At 34.2% G+C, this 16,066-nt stretch overlaps 1 protein-coding gene across 5 annotated transcripts; it reads right to left on the bottom strand.

Moving 5' to 3' along the window:
• Nucleotides 1-9,817: 9,817 nt before the first annotated feature.
• On the bottom strand, nucleotides 9,818-14,759 carry LOC122312564 (uncharacterized calcium-binding protein At1g02270-like). 5 transcript variants are annotated; one of them, XM_043127211.1, is made up of 10 exons: nucleotides 14,645-14,759; nucleotides 13,972-14,553; nucleotides 13,748-13,853; nucleotides 12,881-13,101; nucleotides 12,691-12,767; nucleotides 12,416-12,530; nucleotides 12,049-12,174; nucleotides 10,851-10,961; nucleotides 10,661-10,768; nucleotides 9,818-10,236 (listed from the first exon to the last, which is right to left on the bottom strand). In XM_043127211.1, exons 2-10 carry the CDS (start codon nucleotides 14,320-14,322, stop codon nucleotides 10,000-10,002), a joined length of 1,452 nt encoding a protein of 483 aa, XP_042983145.1. In that variant the 5' UTR covers nucleotides 14,323-14,553; nucleotides 14,645-14,759; the 3' UTR covers nucleotides 9,818-9,999. The 5 variants fall into 5 exon arrangements, with proteins under 5 accessions (XP_042983145.1, XP_042983154.1, XP_042983158.1 ...); XM_043127220.1 differs by lacking the exon at nucleotides 14,645-14,759 and having other exon boundaries at nucleotides 13,972-14,079; nucleotides 14,167-14,635; XM_043127224.1 differs by lacking the exon at nucleotides 14,645-14,759 and having other exon boundaries at nucleotides 9,818-10,233; nucleotides 13,972-14,079; nucleotides 14,167-14,633.
• Nucleotides 14,760-16,066: the final 1,307 nt, after the last annotated feature.

Raw genomic sequence — 16,066 nt, 5'->3', positions numbered from 1 at the left:
TGGTTACATGGAAGAGTAAGAAGCAAATAGTAGTAGCTCGATCTAGTGCAAAGGCTGAATACAGAGCAATGGCTCACACTACTAGTGAGCTGACATGGTTTCAACACTTTTCTTCATGAGATTGGGTTTCCAGCTCCTATCCCCCTTCAATTATTTTGTGATAATCAAGCTACAGTGCATATTGCGTCTAATCCTGTGTTCCATGAGAGGCCTAAACACATTGAGATTGATTGTCACTTCATTCGAGATAAGATATTCAGTGGTGACATTTCTACACCCTTTGCGAAGTCTGTTGATCAACTTGCAGATGTGTTTACCAAACCACTTTGTCATAGTCGGCTAAAGTTTATTTGTTCCAGGTTAGGTTTATATGATATATATATATATATATATATGCCGCAGCTTGAAGGGGGTGTTAGAATACATAGTTGTAATTAAGTGTATGTTATGAGGGTGTAATGGTCATTCTATGTGTATATATATAGTCGGACAACCATCAATGAATAAAACAACAAAGTATTCTCTCTCTCTCTCTCTCTTGTTTATCAACTACAAAATGAAATAAGAAATATAATAGAAATCAGCGGGGAAAAGAAGATAGCCAAGCATACTTAATCACAACACACGAACTCAACCAATTCTATTCCCATGTGACCTATCAACTTTCAGAGCTTAAAGATGGAAAAATGCCACAAAGAAACGCAACCCCTAATTGTCCGCAAAATCCCCAAGGAGAAAGAAAGTTGCACTAGATTGTGAAAATTACTTTAAAATGAACCCAAAACCCTTTGACAAATATATCTTAATTATCTAAAAGCAGCCAAAAGGAGAACCTTTCCTTCTCAAGAACTGGATATAGGATGAAAGAAAAAAACATAAATCTCAAAAACACAAAAGAAGTCAAATCTAAATTTGTAGAAAGTACAATCTAAATTAGTAAAAGCTAAATATAGATGAATGGGTGTATCGATAGACGCAAGATTCAAATCTGAAAGAGAGAATGCGAGGGCACCCAACCGTCGAGAGGAAGAAGACGTAGGACAATGATGGGCCAAGGAACCAATGTGACGCCCCCAAATTCCGCTTGGGATTGGACGGACATTTGAAACGTCAAAACATGCAACACAAGGTTACCTGCCCCTATTCATGACATATAAAATGTAATGTTCCTAACATGCATATAACATTATGCAATATTCACTGTGGATAATTTTTTTCTTAGCAATACTATGCACCAAACTGAAAATATCTCAAATGCTTAAAACATACTTCATACATAAAAACCCATTGAACAACTAAGATCACAACACTAGTCCAAAATGGCTATGATCCAAAAGTGTACTGGAGATGCAACTCCATAATACAAGTAGTAATTTAAGTTAACTATTATATTAATATTGACGTCGCACCGTCGCTTAGTCGATTGTGTCCAATTGGTCAATTCCCGATTCTCTTTCAGGTCCTGTAACAAGATCTACCATTCGGGAGGAATGGTAGTTAGGACTACCATAGTGAGATTTGATTACAAATCTCAGCAAATTAACAAAAAAACCTCCACACAGGCTAATGATGCATGCATGGCAGTAAAAGCATGAATGAATAGTCAAATTCATAAGTAATCATAGCACAACTTGACATACAACATAGCATAATTGATATAACTTAAACTGAAACGTGATCTAAACTTGACTTGCTTGACATGAACTTGATCTGAGACTTTATTTCATATGAAATTGATCTGAAACTTGACTTAACATGAGTTTGATCTAAAACTTGACTTAACATAAACTTGGAATCTTACTTCTTTAACTACTTAAACTCAACTTCTTGACATGAACTTGAACTTGAACTGAAACTTAACTTAGCATAAACTTGATCTGACTTCTTTACTTAGTATGAACTTGGATTTGAATTCTAACAATCAAAATGATTTCACCAGTCATTTCGTCAGGAATAGTGAACAATCAGAATGATTCCGCCTAACATATTCCATCAAAGATACTCAGACAATCATAATGAATCCATCATGAGTATTTTAAAAACATGTACCCTAGCAATAGAATGATTACACCAGGAGTATCTAGTAATACTATGACAATCAGAATGATTACATCACGAGTATTTTAAATCTCGTACCCTAGCAATCAAAATTATTACACTAGGAGTACCTAGTAATACTCTGACAATTAGAATGATTATATCATGAGTATTTTAAATAAGATACCCTAACAATCAAAATGATTACGTCAAGAGTATCTGCATAACTGAACTTGAACTGCATTCTAACAATCAAAATGATTTCGCCAAAAGTACCTCGTGTGAATTACAAATGGAGATGCTTGGACAATCATAATGATTACATCGCGTGTATCCTAGACATGACTGACTTGAACGTAACTTAAAAGACATGCCTTACTTGAGATGGAAACATTTCGTAATATAACCTAACATGTAACAGATATCATACTTAACATGACATACTTGCAATAGTGAATATTACATGATATGACATACTTGTAACGTATACCAATACGTGATAGAATATCTTGTGTAACAAATGAATAACTCGTGACAGAATAAATTTTATGTAACAGATAAATATGGGATAACTTGGCATGGCATGGCATATATGATAACATAAATATATAAACTGTAGTTTTTTTACTTATAACTCATAAACAGTAAACTACTAGTAAGTTAAAAGTTAACTTACATCGATCTCCGCACTTCTTATGAAAGCTCAAGTGCGATCATGAGGAACTGTAATTAGTGGTTCTAAAAGTTAGAACTAAATCACTAATAATTTGAAATATGAAAAAATACTAACTTAGAGTAAAATTTCCATTTTACCCTTTACATGTGGAAAAATGACAATTTTACCCCTAACTTAAGGATTTTGCATGCTAACTCCAAAAGTCACTAAAATTTTCATGCCTCATGTAAATTTTATCCTAAACTCAAATATAAATTTAGAAAAATCTAAAACTAATCGCAACTATAAAAACTTTATAGGGCCAAAATTCTCATATGTTATTTCCATTGATTGTTGTTTCTAACTTGTTTTGATCAACCTTTTGATCTATGACTTATAAAGATGTGATCTTCAAACCAAACTATCACATGATTAAAAGGTGTCCTAAAACATATCTAAGCTTCTAATTCAAGATCACATGGTTAAAAATCAACCAAACATAAATTTAGCTAAGAACATCCACACTTTGGCCTATCCGAATATCTCTTTGCATAAAATTTCAGATCTTTGAAACTAATATCAAATATCATCAAAATAATATTCTAAAATATATATAAGAGGCTTAGGATCCTCCAATAAAATTATCAAAGCCATAGGTTTAAACCACCAAAGATTTAAACTTTCTCAAAACAGAAATTATTTTTCCTCTTCCAGTTTCTAAGTTTCTAGATCTAAGAAAATATTTCATCAAAACCTTTAATCATGCAACAAATCCTCAACCAATAATCATATACACATGTTAAAAATACTCCATAAAAATTTTGGACCAAGATTTATCCATTAGCTTGGTCAAAAACTCCAAAATATAACATACTCTCCAGTTTATCGCCCAGAATGACCTTTCTGGAGTTTGGACAATATTGAACTGACCAAATGATCTTCAAATAGAACCACACGTAAACTAGTCGCAAAAAGGAACAACTTTTATGAAGGAAACTTTGTGATAGAACACTTAAAAAAGCTTTGAAATGGGCGTGCAAAATAACTCCTAAAAGCTGTCCGAGAGAGTGTTTGGTGTTCTTTCAATGAAAAGTGTAAAGGAAAATGAATTTCGTGGGGAGTGGGCTGGAGATATTTTTTCACAAGATATGGAAGAGGATGAGGCTGAAGTGAGGCTTGAGTGTTGGCCTTTCTTACACAATAAAATACACAAAAATCAGTCCAAGATATTTCCTAATGGTGGAGCGTAGACTTGTAAAAGTGAGATGGCTCTTTGACTTTTCCCTTCTAGAACCGTTTAGGCCTTCTTGAAGACATCTGATCAGTCATTTTGGCCAAAATCAATGCTAAGGTGCCCAATTTCGTGGGCCCTAATGGGTCTAAACCGAATGGGCCTCAATTTGTGGTTTTAAGAGGGTTTGGGTTGCTATTAAGCCCAAATCTAAATTATCTTAGTCCAATCAAATATCCAAGGTTAAAAATGTTGGATAATGATGTTCTGACATAAATTTGAAAGATTAATAACATGTGGAAGTAATTTAATCAAACGATTAAACACAATGCTATAAACCGATTTAGTTAGGATTTTGAGGTCAACTTTAGAATTTGGATAAAACCGTTTATGATTTCGATTTAAACTATGATTTTGGGTTCTCAGTTGGATTCCCAACCATATAGGGTTTTACTAGGTTATAAATCCTCTTTGATTTGGCACAATTTGATTCGTCGGATGGAATAAGATTTTTACTTAGGTGGCATGATCTCACACCTTGATTCCTTCGAATCCATCAAACGTTCCTGATGGTGCCAAGTGTCTAATACTATTTATCATGTGTGGCTAAGATGTTGCCAAGCGTCCAAATAAAACTTCTGTAACTTAATTTGGACATTTTACACTATGATTTTGAAAACACTACACTTGGTGCGCTTATCGAGGTGACTATTTACTCAAAAAAAGTGCACGATAAAATTAGTACCAAAAAATCCTAAATACTCATATGAACCTACAGTGAAAATCATTTATCGAAATTCAGCCCCGAAGTGCCCTTAAAAATAAATTCACAGTTTTGAGCAAGCATTTCATCCGAAAATATGAAAATGGATTATTGCGCCATAAAATCCTAAATAATCAATTGAGTCTAATGGTGCAGACCATAATATATTCTGACACTTCTAACCACCTCAATTGATTAAAATTGCACTTCTTACACCATAATGAGTGATAACATTATCTATGTAATCAGACTAAAACCTATGCGATTGGTTGATTCATGAAAATTTATGAAATTTTCACGAGATTTCTAAAGCCAATAGAAATTCTACCATTGAATTTCTAACGGACTGTTACAATCAAAATTACATTTTGGGATGTACAATGGTTTCCCAAATATGAGAAATCCTGTAGCATCTAGAAACTTCATCCATATTTTAGGAATTGAGATGGAGTTGAGTTTTTGTTAAAAATCCTAAAACTTGTCTCAAAATGTAGGGATAGAGGAGAGATGTAGTGTCGAATGCGAATGATCTTACGAACATAAATGATGTGGTTTATTAGAAGTGTGGTAACATTGCATCATAAGGCTCGCATAACTATTTCCCAATTGAGTCTTATCTCCTCTTCCATTTTGTGAGGCTGTGAGCATTCAATCCATGGCCAGTTTGCCTACAAGACTGTTGTTCATAGGTACATAAAATGGCAAAAGATTTGGTCAGAGAGATATATATATATATATATATATATAGAGAGAGAGAGAGAGAGAGAGAGAGAGAGAGAGAGAGAGAGAGAGAGAGAGAGAGAGAGCTCTTTCATCAACCTTGGTTGGAGTTTTTCAAGCACATAATGAAGTAATAAGAGTACGATATGCGCAAATTAACGTGGTGGCCGCCAGTTGGGACGGAGCTCTCCCCTCCCACAAACCTCTAATTGTCTCTTTTTCCTTATCTTTTTTTTATAAAAATGATAAAAATTCATTTATTTTTATTTTTACTTTGAATTTGAATTTAAAAAATAAGAAATAACAATTTGACATGTGGCGGACTCACGGAATGATATGTCATCCATTAAATATATAGAAAATGTAACGGAAGGATATAATCCAAATTATTTAATACCACGAGGAGTTTAATCCTAAAAAAATATAGGGGGCTAATCGTAAATGAGGAAAAGCACCGGGGGTTATGCTCAAACATCCCTTTTATATATTTGCAAATCATTTGATGCCATACTTAATAAATTAACAAATTATGAAATGAATAAATTCTTTTTAAAAAAATGCAGAACCATGCATATATTCTAGATGCTACCACTTTCCCATTCATTTTCAAGAATAGACGCTACTACTTTCCAATTCATTGTCAACATTCTTGAAATCCTCAAATCTTTCAAGGTAGTTTCAACCTAACTAATTATACTGGTTCGGATTGGAATGTGATTTTAACTCATCTCATCTCATCTCATTTTATCATTAAACTCTCTCAAATTTTTAAATAAAATATAATAAACAATTCAATTTTTTCTAATTTCAAAATAATAATAACAATATTTTATTTAACTTTTATCTTTCATTTAAAACTATCTCATCGCATCTCCTAATCCAAACCAAATTAAAAATAAAAGATAAATTTAACCCAATTGTTAAAAATAATTGAGACGGAGAATGATTTCATGGATTATTAAAAAACTAGAAACGTCTAGAATTCTCATGTTGAGCTGGAAGTCTTAATAGGCCCCTCAAGATTTATCGTGCAGATTGTGAACACCTATCTTGAATTGAAGAGTAGTAAAAGGAACATAACCAAGGGGCTTAGTAAGAAAGTAAGCAAGTTAATGATAAGACTTGACATGTAAGGTGTGAATGATGACAGCTTGAATATTCTTTCTTGTTAATCTACTTCTATATGCTTAGTCAGTTCATGATATATAGGATTAGTAGTTATGTGGATAGTTGCTTGACTATCATAGAAAAAGTAGAGCAACTTGTGGATGGGGAATAAGAAGATTGGTGAGCAAGTGAAGAATCCAAGAAATCTCGCAAGTAGCTGTTGCCATGGGTTGTACTCAGCTTCTGCTAAAAAGTAAGAAGTGAGATACAGTGCTTTGCTTCTTTGACTTCTAAGAAACTAATGAATCTCCAAGGAAAACATAGAAATTTGTAATGGACTTTTTTGTATCAGGACATCTAGCTCAATCAGAATCATAAAAATAAAAACTTTAAGATGTTTGTTAGAGATATGTTATGTGATAATTCAGGCATTGGATGCTCGGCGAAGTTTACGATGAGATGATTTGGCACTAAGTACTCAGTAATGTTTACACTGATTCATGGTTTCTTTATTTTGCTTGGAGGTTGGAACCTCGGCATACTTATGCCAAGTGTGATTTTTCCTGTTGTTTACTTGAAAGTTATGCATTTATATTCATTGTCATTTCTTGCATTAATATTGTTGTCTTAGGTTTAGCTTACCTAGGTTTCATTAAAATCTCACCATAAGTCTCACTACGGTTTTTCTCCTCACAACTTTAGACTTTGATGCATATGTAGCTCAAAACGATTACTGCAAGGAAGAATGATCAGTGCAGCTCAGAAATAGCATGGGGGCCTTGTTCCCACTAAATTTATAATCTCTTGTAATTTAGGATGTTTATTTGTATTTGTGCAGCAAACAATTTGTAGTTTAATATTATTTGTGTTAGGAGATGAACAAATCTTGGTCTGTAATATTTTAAATGGTGATGTGGTCGTGACTTATGGATATTGCTATTGATGGTAATGTATAAATCTCTAGTCCACTATGACTTTTATACACACGTGTACTTAGCATATGAGCACATAGGACCTCTACGTGTGTAAGGGGATGTAACTCTTGCAACATGCATCCGAAGCACTATAGTTGCTCGCCAAACCACAGCCGAGGACCAGGGAGCGCCACATTGGTCAAGTAAACCAAAGGCGCGATTCACATTTGAAGTGACAACTTCTTTCGTATGATTGAAATGAAAACCAAGAGACTATCCGTGCAGATTGTAGCCTGTAGCACTTGAAGTGAATATCGTGATGTGTGCAAGTAGGATGGTTTCTCTTTTTGCGAAAAAAAAAAAAATTCCACCACGAAAATTACTAGGAATTGCCTTATTGACCAATGTAGCAAATTCAATAGTCAAAGATCCAATAGAATGTAAATCCTTCTGTCTTTCTTCTTGGAGTACAAAAATGGTGGATCAAGAAGCAAGATTTGGCCTCGAACTCGAGAAAAACTTTCATTTAACACTATCAAGAATTGCATCACATGTTCTTGCTGTTGAAAATCAAGAAGAAGTTTCAAAGACCATTGGATTTTGAAAACAAGCACTAACAGTCATTTGATCTTGAGACAATGAAGTAATCGACTTCTTTAGTTGAAAAATTCTTGATCCGTTACTTTGTGTAAAAAGCTCTCTAAGATCAATCCATACTTCTTCAGCATAATTCAAGTAAAGAACGCTAGCAACAATTTCATTAGATACAACGTTCAACAACCATGATAAAACCATAGTGTTGCATCGTTGCCAAGCAAAAAATAGAGGAGCATTCACATCACAAGGTTCTACGCAAGTACCATCAATGAAGCTGGCCTTGTTCTTGGTTGTTAGCGCCATCAACATTGACCTACTCCAGGTCTGGTAGTTATCTACAAGAAGTGGCTGAGATACATTTCTCTATGATGGAAATAATAAGGATTTTGAAGATTGTCAACCAAGAAAGACAAAGAAGAGGGAGAAGCAGCCATCGAAGAAACGGACGTGAGAGACTTCGTAAATTTATCTCTGATGCCATGTTAAAGCCAATTGAGAGAGTGATTTCATACATTATTAATGAATCGATTGTAGACACATACATTGACAGCAAGGCTGTAGTAAGATAACCTAGTTGAATTTATTTTTTTATTTTTTTTATACAATGGAAGTGGAGGATTTCGAACCCAGATTTTCCATTTGAAGAACCGAACTGTATGCCATTAAGCTCTTGGCAATAACCGACTTGAATTAGTTACAAATGAAACTAGAAACTTTTAGGATTTTCATGCTGAGCTGGAAGTCGTAATACCAACTGCCACCGATAAGCCTGCCATGCTGTAATGAAATGGGATTAACACTTAATGACAAAAGGATCATAAACGATACGAATATGAATTAAGTCATACTTGCATCATAAAATCCCTTACAGTTAGCTGTTTCAACTTTCCAGTGAAGTGTTTCACAATATAAAACAAACTTAAGTATTTTCCATCTTGGCCCCAAAAAACTGGCTTAAACGATAACTGTTCCCATAATTTTTTTACAAAGCATTTCATCGTCTTGAACGTAAGAGCACTGGCATCGGCCTGGCTAAATGCTCGGCCAATGCAAAATTTGGCTAGTTTAGGCTTAAACCATCTGGCATTGGACTAGCTATATACATGAAGTTTGACATTTATGCTACAGTATTTATTAGTGCCTCTCCAAGTAAGGCGAGCTACTGTAGTAGCACCAAATAATATTTTATAATTTTTCATCAACTTCTCTCTCTCTCTCTCTCTCTCTCTCTCTCTCTCGATCTTCTCTTCCTCTTCTCTCTGTTTTCTTCCCCCCTCTTCTCTCATTGTTTTCTTCCTCGATCAAGATTGAAAAATATTGAGTCCCTTTCATTATTGGTTTATGTTGCACCTCTCCTCCTCACTTTCCTTTTTCTTTCCCCACCCCCCCCCCCCCCCCCCCCAATTTACGTTGACTGCACTCTCTCCTTTCCCCCTTTTCATCCTCCCTTTTCATAAAACCATTTTCGTTTTCTTCCAAGCATAAAGTTTTCGCAAATCACATCTTCTTCAAAGCATTTCATTTTTGTCTTCTCCCAAGCATTTTTGCAAGCATTGCCTTTCTCCCAAACCATTTCCGTTAGGTGATGTTTGGAAATAGTTTTGGTATATCTCATCTCATTCCATTCCATTCCATCCCATCCCATCCCATCTCATCTCATTTCATTTCTAAATATCTCTCAAACAAACACTTTCAAACTAATCATTACAACTTTTTCAAACTTTCAAATAAAAAATAAAAAACAATTCAAATTTTTTCAAATCCCAAAATAAAAATTATATAAAAAAATTATGTTCTAACAATATTTTAACTTTATAATATTTTTTATTCAGCTTTTTCTATCTCATTTTTCAAACTATCTCGCTACCATTCACAAATCATCTTAATATTATTTACGAAATTTTTATCTCATCCTATTCTCCGAGCATCCCCTTCATTTCGCTAGTCTTCTCTCTACAGATGTGCCTATTTATGATTATTGGACTCGAGAACAAGGCAGACATGCAGGTGAAAAGACAACAGTGAGTGAGGCATGATCAGAAAGAGAGTAGTTTTCAGGCCATATTCCTTGCTCCACTTCTCGGGGGAAGAAAACCGCATTCTTCACTTTGAAACCGATGGCTTTCTCATCAGTACCCTGTTTAGGGCTTTTTATATTTGTCTCAAGATGCTCCTCTAGTTGCTCTGACCAAGTCGGATTCCAAATCTTCTGCTACAAAGTAACATGTTATCATGTTATTCTAAAGCAAAGTCACTGAGCATGTGGGAGTGCAACATGGAGTTAACAGATGAACATGTTACATGCTAAGACTATGAACATCATATAAATAGCCTGCGTGTGTGTGAGAGAGAGAGAGAGGGAAACTCAAAATATGCCAGTCTAGACACATGTCCAAGCTTGCCCAGAGACACCAAGCTGGCATTGACAATATGTAAAACCACATACACCTATTTTCTTATTTACTGTATCTATCTTGCAGTAATGATGTGATTTGGCATATTTCACAAGCAGATTCTTGTATCCAGGTTTCAGAGAATGATCAATTGGAAAGACAATCTTCTTCATTATATTTGGCTACTGCAATTAAATGGATGGAAATTTACGACATATTCCACAATTTAGCGGTTAAAGATACCTTGAATTCTTCATAATCAATAATACCATCTTCATTGATGTCTGCTTGGGCCCACAGATCCTTTGTCTCTTGGAAACTAAGCCCGAAGGGAAGACCAATTAAATTCACCTGCATGGGGTCTCACTATGGTGAACCTATATATTTCACTGGAATTTACATCTCTGATAACTGAAGTAGCAAAAATAAGTACCTGGCGCAGTGCTTCACAGAATGCAGAATATGTGATAAAATCACCCTGGTTCTCACCCTTGAGAAAGCCAAATGCATCACCTTCAGCCAATGACGTTTTCCGGAGCAGGTACTGGGAACCAAGGAAAATTTCAGAGTCAGGTGTGCATAGCTCTAGAACTAAACTTGCCAGACCAAGATATACATAGTCTCTAAACTCAATCTCCAGAATGGGACCAGAGGTGGCCTAAAGTTTCATTCCCTAAGTTTAATCACATATTAAGTGACAAAAGAGTAAAAAGGGTAAATTAGAGAGTCACTACATCCAAGCACTTGACACTTCTCATTACCAACAAGCAGGGCTGAGATGTCTCAGACACAATTGCCACCAATGTCACCATCTTGGACTATTGTCAGGATAAAAATATTGGGTTGTTTGTAGCATACCATGCATAGTATGTTTTCATTGCCATTGCCAATTCTATCACAATATACAACCGCAAACAAGCTGTGTAATAGGTCCTACTTCTCTCAGTTTCGTCACCAAATCTCCAGTTTAAACCCAGGAGCTAAATCAGTTCAATCCAACCAAGACAGCAGTAAGTATTCTTTCTTCTTTCTTTTTTTTAATCGCTAACCAAGACTGCAGTAGGTATGCTACAAGCCTTAGATACAACTTTAAGACAAGAACCTAGACGTGTCAAGCAGATTTGCAAAGGGTTATAATTGCAAAAAAGACTGGTGAGGAGCATGGAGGGGGCTGGGTGGAGTTTGTAGTTGAACGGCACAGCAAAGACTGCTGTAAAAGTTTTGAAATACACTTACCTATTATTGAATCATGTTTTCAAAAGGAGCTCCTCTTGTCACATCTGAAGGCAGGGATATAAGTAATTACATAGAAATATGAAATCAAGGTAAAATAATTACCATTACAAAGAAATCAACAGTGTAGAAGTTTTAGAGCTAACTAATATTTTGCATAATAGATCCCACTCTGAAATTACTTTATTTAAATATTAGACCATCATACAAAAGTATTGTGGGGGTAGTCAAATGTACTTATTCACCATTACATAACATAAACTACAAGCTTTCATCTCTCGTGGCAGGAAAGTGGCAAGAGGGACATTTCTCCCCCTTATCCTGGAAACAGGGATTTTTTTTTTTTTTCTCAAAAAAAATTAGTATGTTTCACTTCTACTGATCATAAAATTACGCACCTTTATTATACCAAAAACTGCTTCAGCCCAACTCGTTCTTAATGGTTTGAGCAACTTGTTAGGATTACAAAGCCAAATGAAATCAACACCGCAGATGTTCCCCCTATGATTGCGATGGCTAACCCACTGCAAAATGAGAGAGAGAGAGAGAGAGAGAGAGAGAGAGAGAGAGAGAGAGAGAGAGAGAGATTCAAAAGATGTAATCAATTGACAATGTCTTCTTTTTTTTTTTCTTTTTCTTTTTTTCTTTTTTTTTGCCTATGCAATGAGAAAGAACATAAAATATTATCATTTAGCATCATTTATTAAGGCATTGGGTAGCCAAGTAAATTCAAGAGAACTAAATTTGTAAGTAAAGGTACCAAACCTTGTGAGCATCTGCATCACTGTCAGTATAATTATGGGCAGTATCATATGATGATACGTATCCCTGTGACCTAAGGAACTTGTAAACATGCCCACGCTTGCTTCCATTCCAGTCACTGAATAAAGCAGAACACAAATGATTGCATTATAAAGATATCCATCTCAAAGGTTATAAAAGAGAACTTTTAATAATGGAACATCAAATTAATAATGGAACATCAAATTTCGGGGGTGAAAAAAATGGAGAAAGAAGAAAAAGAAAAAAATGATACTCGCCCACATAGTATGATGGGAACTGATTTGAGCTTGTTTTCTCTCTGATATGATTCCACAAATTGCAGTATTCTGTAAACCTATTAGAAATATAGTATTAAACACCATGATTAGTGAACCACGTTTAGTGTACTTACATAAATCATGATCACAGGAACAGATTAGTTAATAACTTAAAGAAAAACATGCATACCTGACGCAGTCTTACTAGAGAGAGACTTGAATCATGAGGAAATAGCAAGTGGGTGTTCACAATAAGGATTTCTAATGGAATGTTACCCTTTTGGTTTTGTAAAGAAGGGATAACTGACTGAACATGGAACAGCTGAGCAACACGGTCTCCAAAGTCATTGAAAAGCAACTCTCGATAATTAAGAACACTTAAGTAGTTCTTATGTATGGCTGTTAGCAAACCTGCATGGAGCAAATACAGTATCTCAATCCATAGAACAACACAAATTGTTTATAAAAGCTCACTTACATCATAAAAAGAATCTCATCAACTAACCAGATACGTCGTAATAACAATGAAAGTTTGAACATATGTAACTAATTAAAAATCTTGGTAATGTTGATATATGAGACACTAGCTCCTGAGCAGGTCATATGATAAAAACACCATATAATATGTGTGTGTGTGTGTGTGTGTGGGTGGGTGGGTGGGTGGGTGTATACACACTCACACTCATAGTGAGATCTGATGTCGTTTAAAGAAGAACTGGCAGCTAATACAAATAAAAAATTTGAGATAGATATGCTGTCAAATCCACGAGAACTCTGTTAACGCATAGAAAGCGAAAATCAAAGGCATGCTACATTTTTTTGTCAGCACCTAATTTCTTAATCATCCAACCTGAACTAGACGACTAAACATTTTCCCCTAAAAGAAATCCACGAGAACTCTGTCAAGTCTACTTGGGTAAAAGCAAATTAGATAACGCATCCTCAGCAGTCAGCAAAAATAAAATAAAATAAAAAATTAGATAGTGCAGCTACTGGAATGGTGCAGGACAAGTTGAAATATATGAAAATTGACATTAAAGAAGAAGTTGTATGTTACCATCTCCACGGTTGTTGGTTCGTGCAAGCTTGAAAGAAACATAGCCTGCATCACCGAGCCTCTCCTGGTACATACGCACAATTTCTTCATTTCCAACCCAGAACTCCTATCCATAAAACAAAATCACGAAACAAAAAGGGGTCCTAAATTAGCAAAGTTGAACAAGGCATGCCAGTTTCGTAAGCAGAATCAGGCAAAGAAGAGCAACAGGGCGCGGGAGTAACCTGAAGACATATAATATTGGAGGACGATTCATAAAGCAACCAATCCAAAATTGCCCTGTTCCGGCCCATCCAGAACGCCCTGAAGTCGCTTTCCCGAAGACATTGATTCTGCTCCACCCCCAACAAAAAGAGAGAGATCCAAAGAAGCTTATATAACGAGAACAATAGTGAGATTTCAGTAGTAGAAATACAGACCTGCTCCTGTTGATCCAGTCGCTTGTAGATGGGAGCCAGAATATTGAAAGTGGTGCATGATATGCTGCCCTCCTTTTGTTCAGCCCCTCCCACCGACACAGTCTGCGTCACTGAAGAAGACGATGGTATGCAGTTCGCTGAAAATTCACAGACCATTTTTGCGGCCGTTTGAAGAAGTTTGTTGATTGACAGAGAAGGAAGAAGAACGAAAGCGAGACTGCCGGAGCCTGGTTCTGGAAACACAAGATTTTACAGATGGGATATAGTAGAGATCTTTTTCCCAAATGTCCTTTTTAGTCGTAAAAGGACTGAAGGGCCGGGACCAAGCTTTTCAAATTCTCGGTTTTCCCGTGTGTCGACTGGCACAGGGTTGTTCGGCCTGTAGAGCTGTGAATGGAAGAAAATAATATTTCACTTCCAATCCTTCACGCTTGCTTCGTCTCATGAAAACATTGAAAATAGAAATCATCCTACTCACCTTGTTTATCAAGACCAGGACAGTACTTCAACGCAGCTCACCGAATGGTAACGAGTAAAGACGGTAGATTGGGTTTTATTGAGTTTATTTTTTTTTTTTTTTTTTTTTGAAATATTTATTGAGTTTATTTAATATGAATTTAAATGAATTTAAATATTAAGATAAGTTTAAAAATATATAGAAGTGAGATTTGGTCGGTCTGGACAAAGTCTGGACTTGGTCTGATTCAATTTTAAGAGGATCGAATTCATTCTATCCGGTCCCAGTTTAAGAGTTTTTCACCTTAGACCAGACCGAATAAAAAATAAAAATAATATATAATTTATATATAATATTTATATAAATAATTTTATAAATTAATTATATAATTTTTTATAAAATTATTAACTAATACTAATATTTATAATTATATACTAATACTAATATTTAGACTAATACTAATAGTTTAATATTATAATATAGACTATAATTATGCTTATACTAATCTAGTTATATTAAATTACTATAAGTAATATTAATATATAGCTATACTAATAGTTTACTATTAATAATAATCCCTATAATTAATACTAATATATAGTTATACAATATACTTATATAATCGTACTAATACTATTAGTCAATTATATAGTCTAAATTCTAACATAGGCTATATAGCTATAACTAATACTTAATAAGAGTATTACTATTATTTAATATGGTATTATCAATTTATCACTAACATAAAGTATTTTAGTAATACTACTAGTAGTCTAGTATAGTTACTAGTGAATACAATTATAGTATTAGTACTAGTGTAATAGTGTATTATTAGTTATAGTAAATAATTTAATAACATGTACATATATTAAATTATTTAATATATCACAATATTATTATATAAGTATTAAAAAAAATCCTCATTATGCATTAACTAATAACTATCATAATACATTGATATACTCTATATACTAATTTAGATTAGATACTAACAACCAACAATTAGACTAGATATAAATTATAAAGTATATATTACTATCATAATATATTTTTTTGATACCATATACTAATTTACTTTTTTTTGTGTAAATTTACTAATTTATTATATATTAATAGACTAATAATATTAGTGTATTACTAACTGTTGAACCCAAGATTTCAAGTTTTGTGTAATTATATATTTACACATGGATTTTGATGATAACAAATGAATTCAAAAAATAAAAAAGTCTCAAGCTCAAGTTGTCTACACAATGGAGTCAAGCACATCAAGGAAACAAGCATGAGCAAGAAGGGAACAAGTTCACATTAAAATTATAGAGTAATGTTGTAAATCTCTTCAAAATTCGAAATTAGGATTAATGCTCAAAATTAATATTTTATCATAAAGCATTAAAATACATTTTTCACATGTGCATGAATATTTTTGAAAATTAAATTTGA

Source organism: Carya illinoinensis, chromosome 1, assembly GCF_018687715.1.
Source record: "Carya illinoinensis cultivar Pawnee chromosome 1, C.illinoinensisPawnee_v1, whole genome shotgun sequence".
In the NCBI taxonomy this organism is placed as follows: domain Eukaryota; kingdom Viridiplantae; phylum Streptophyta; class Magnoliopsida; order Fagales; family Juglandaceae; genus Carya; species Carya illinoinensis.
Note: the sequence above shows the minus strand (reverse complement) of the source record. Positions and strands in the feature narration are given on the sequence as shown.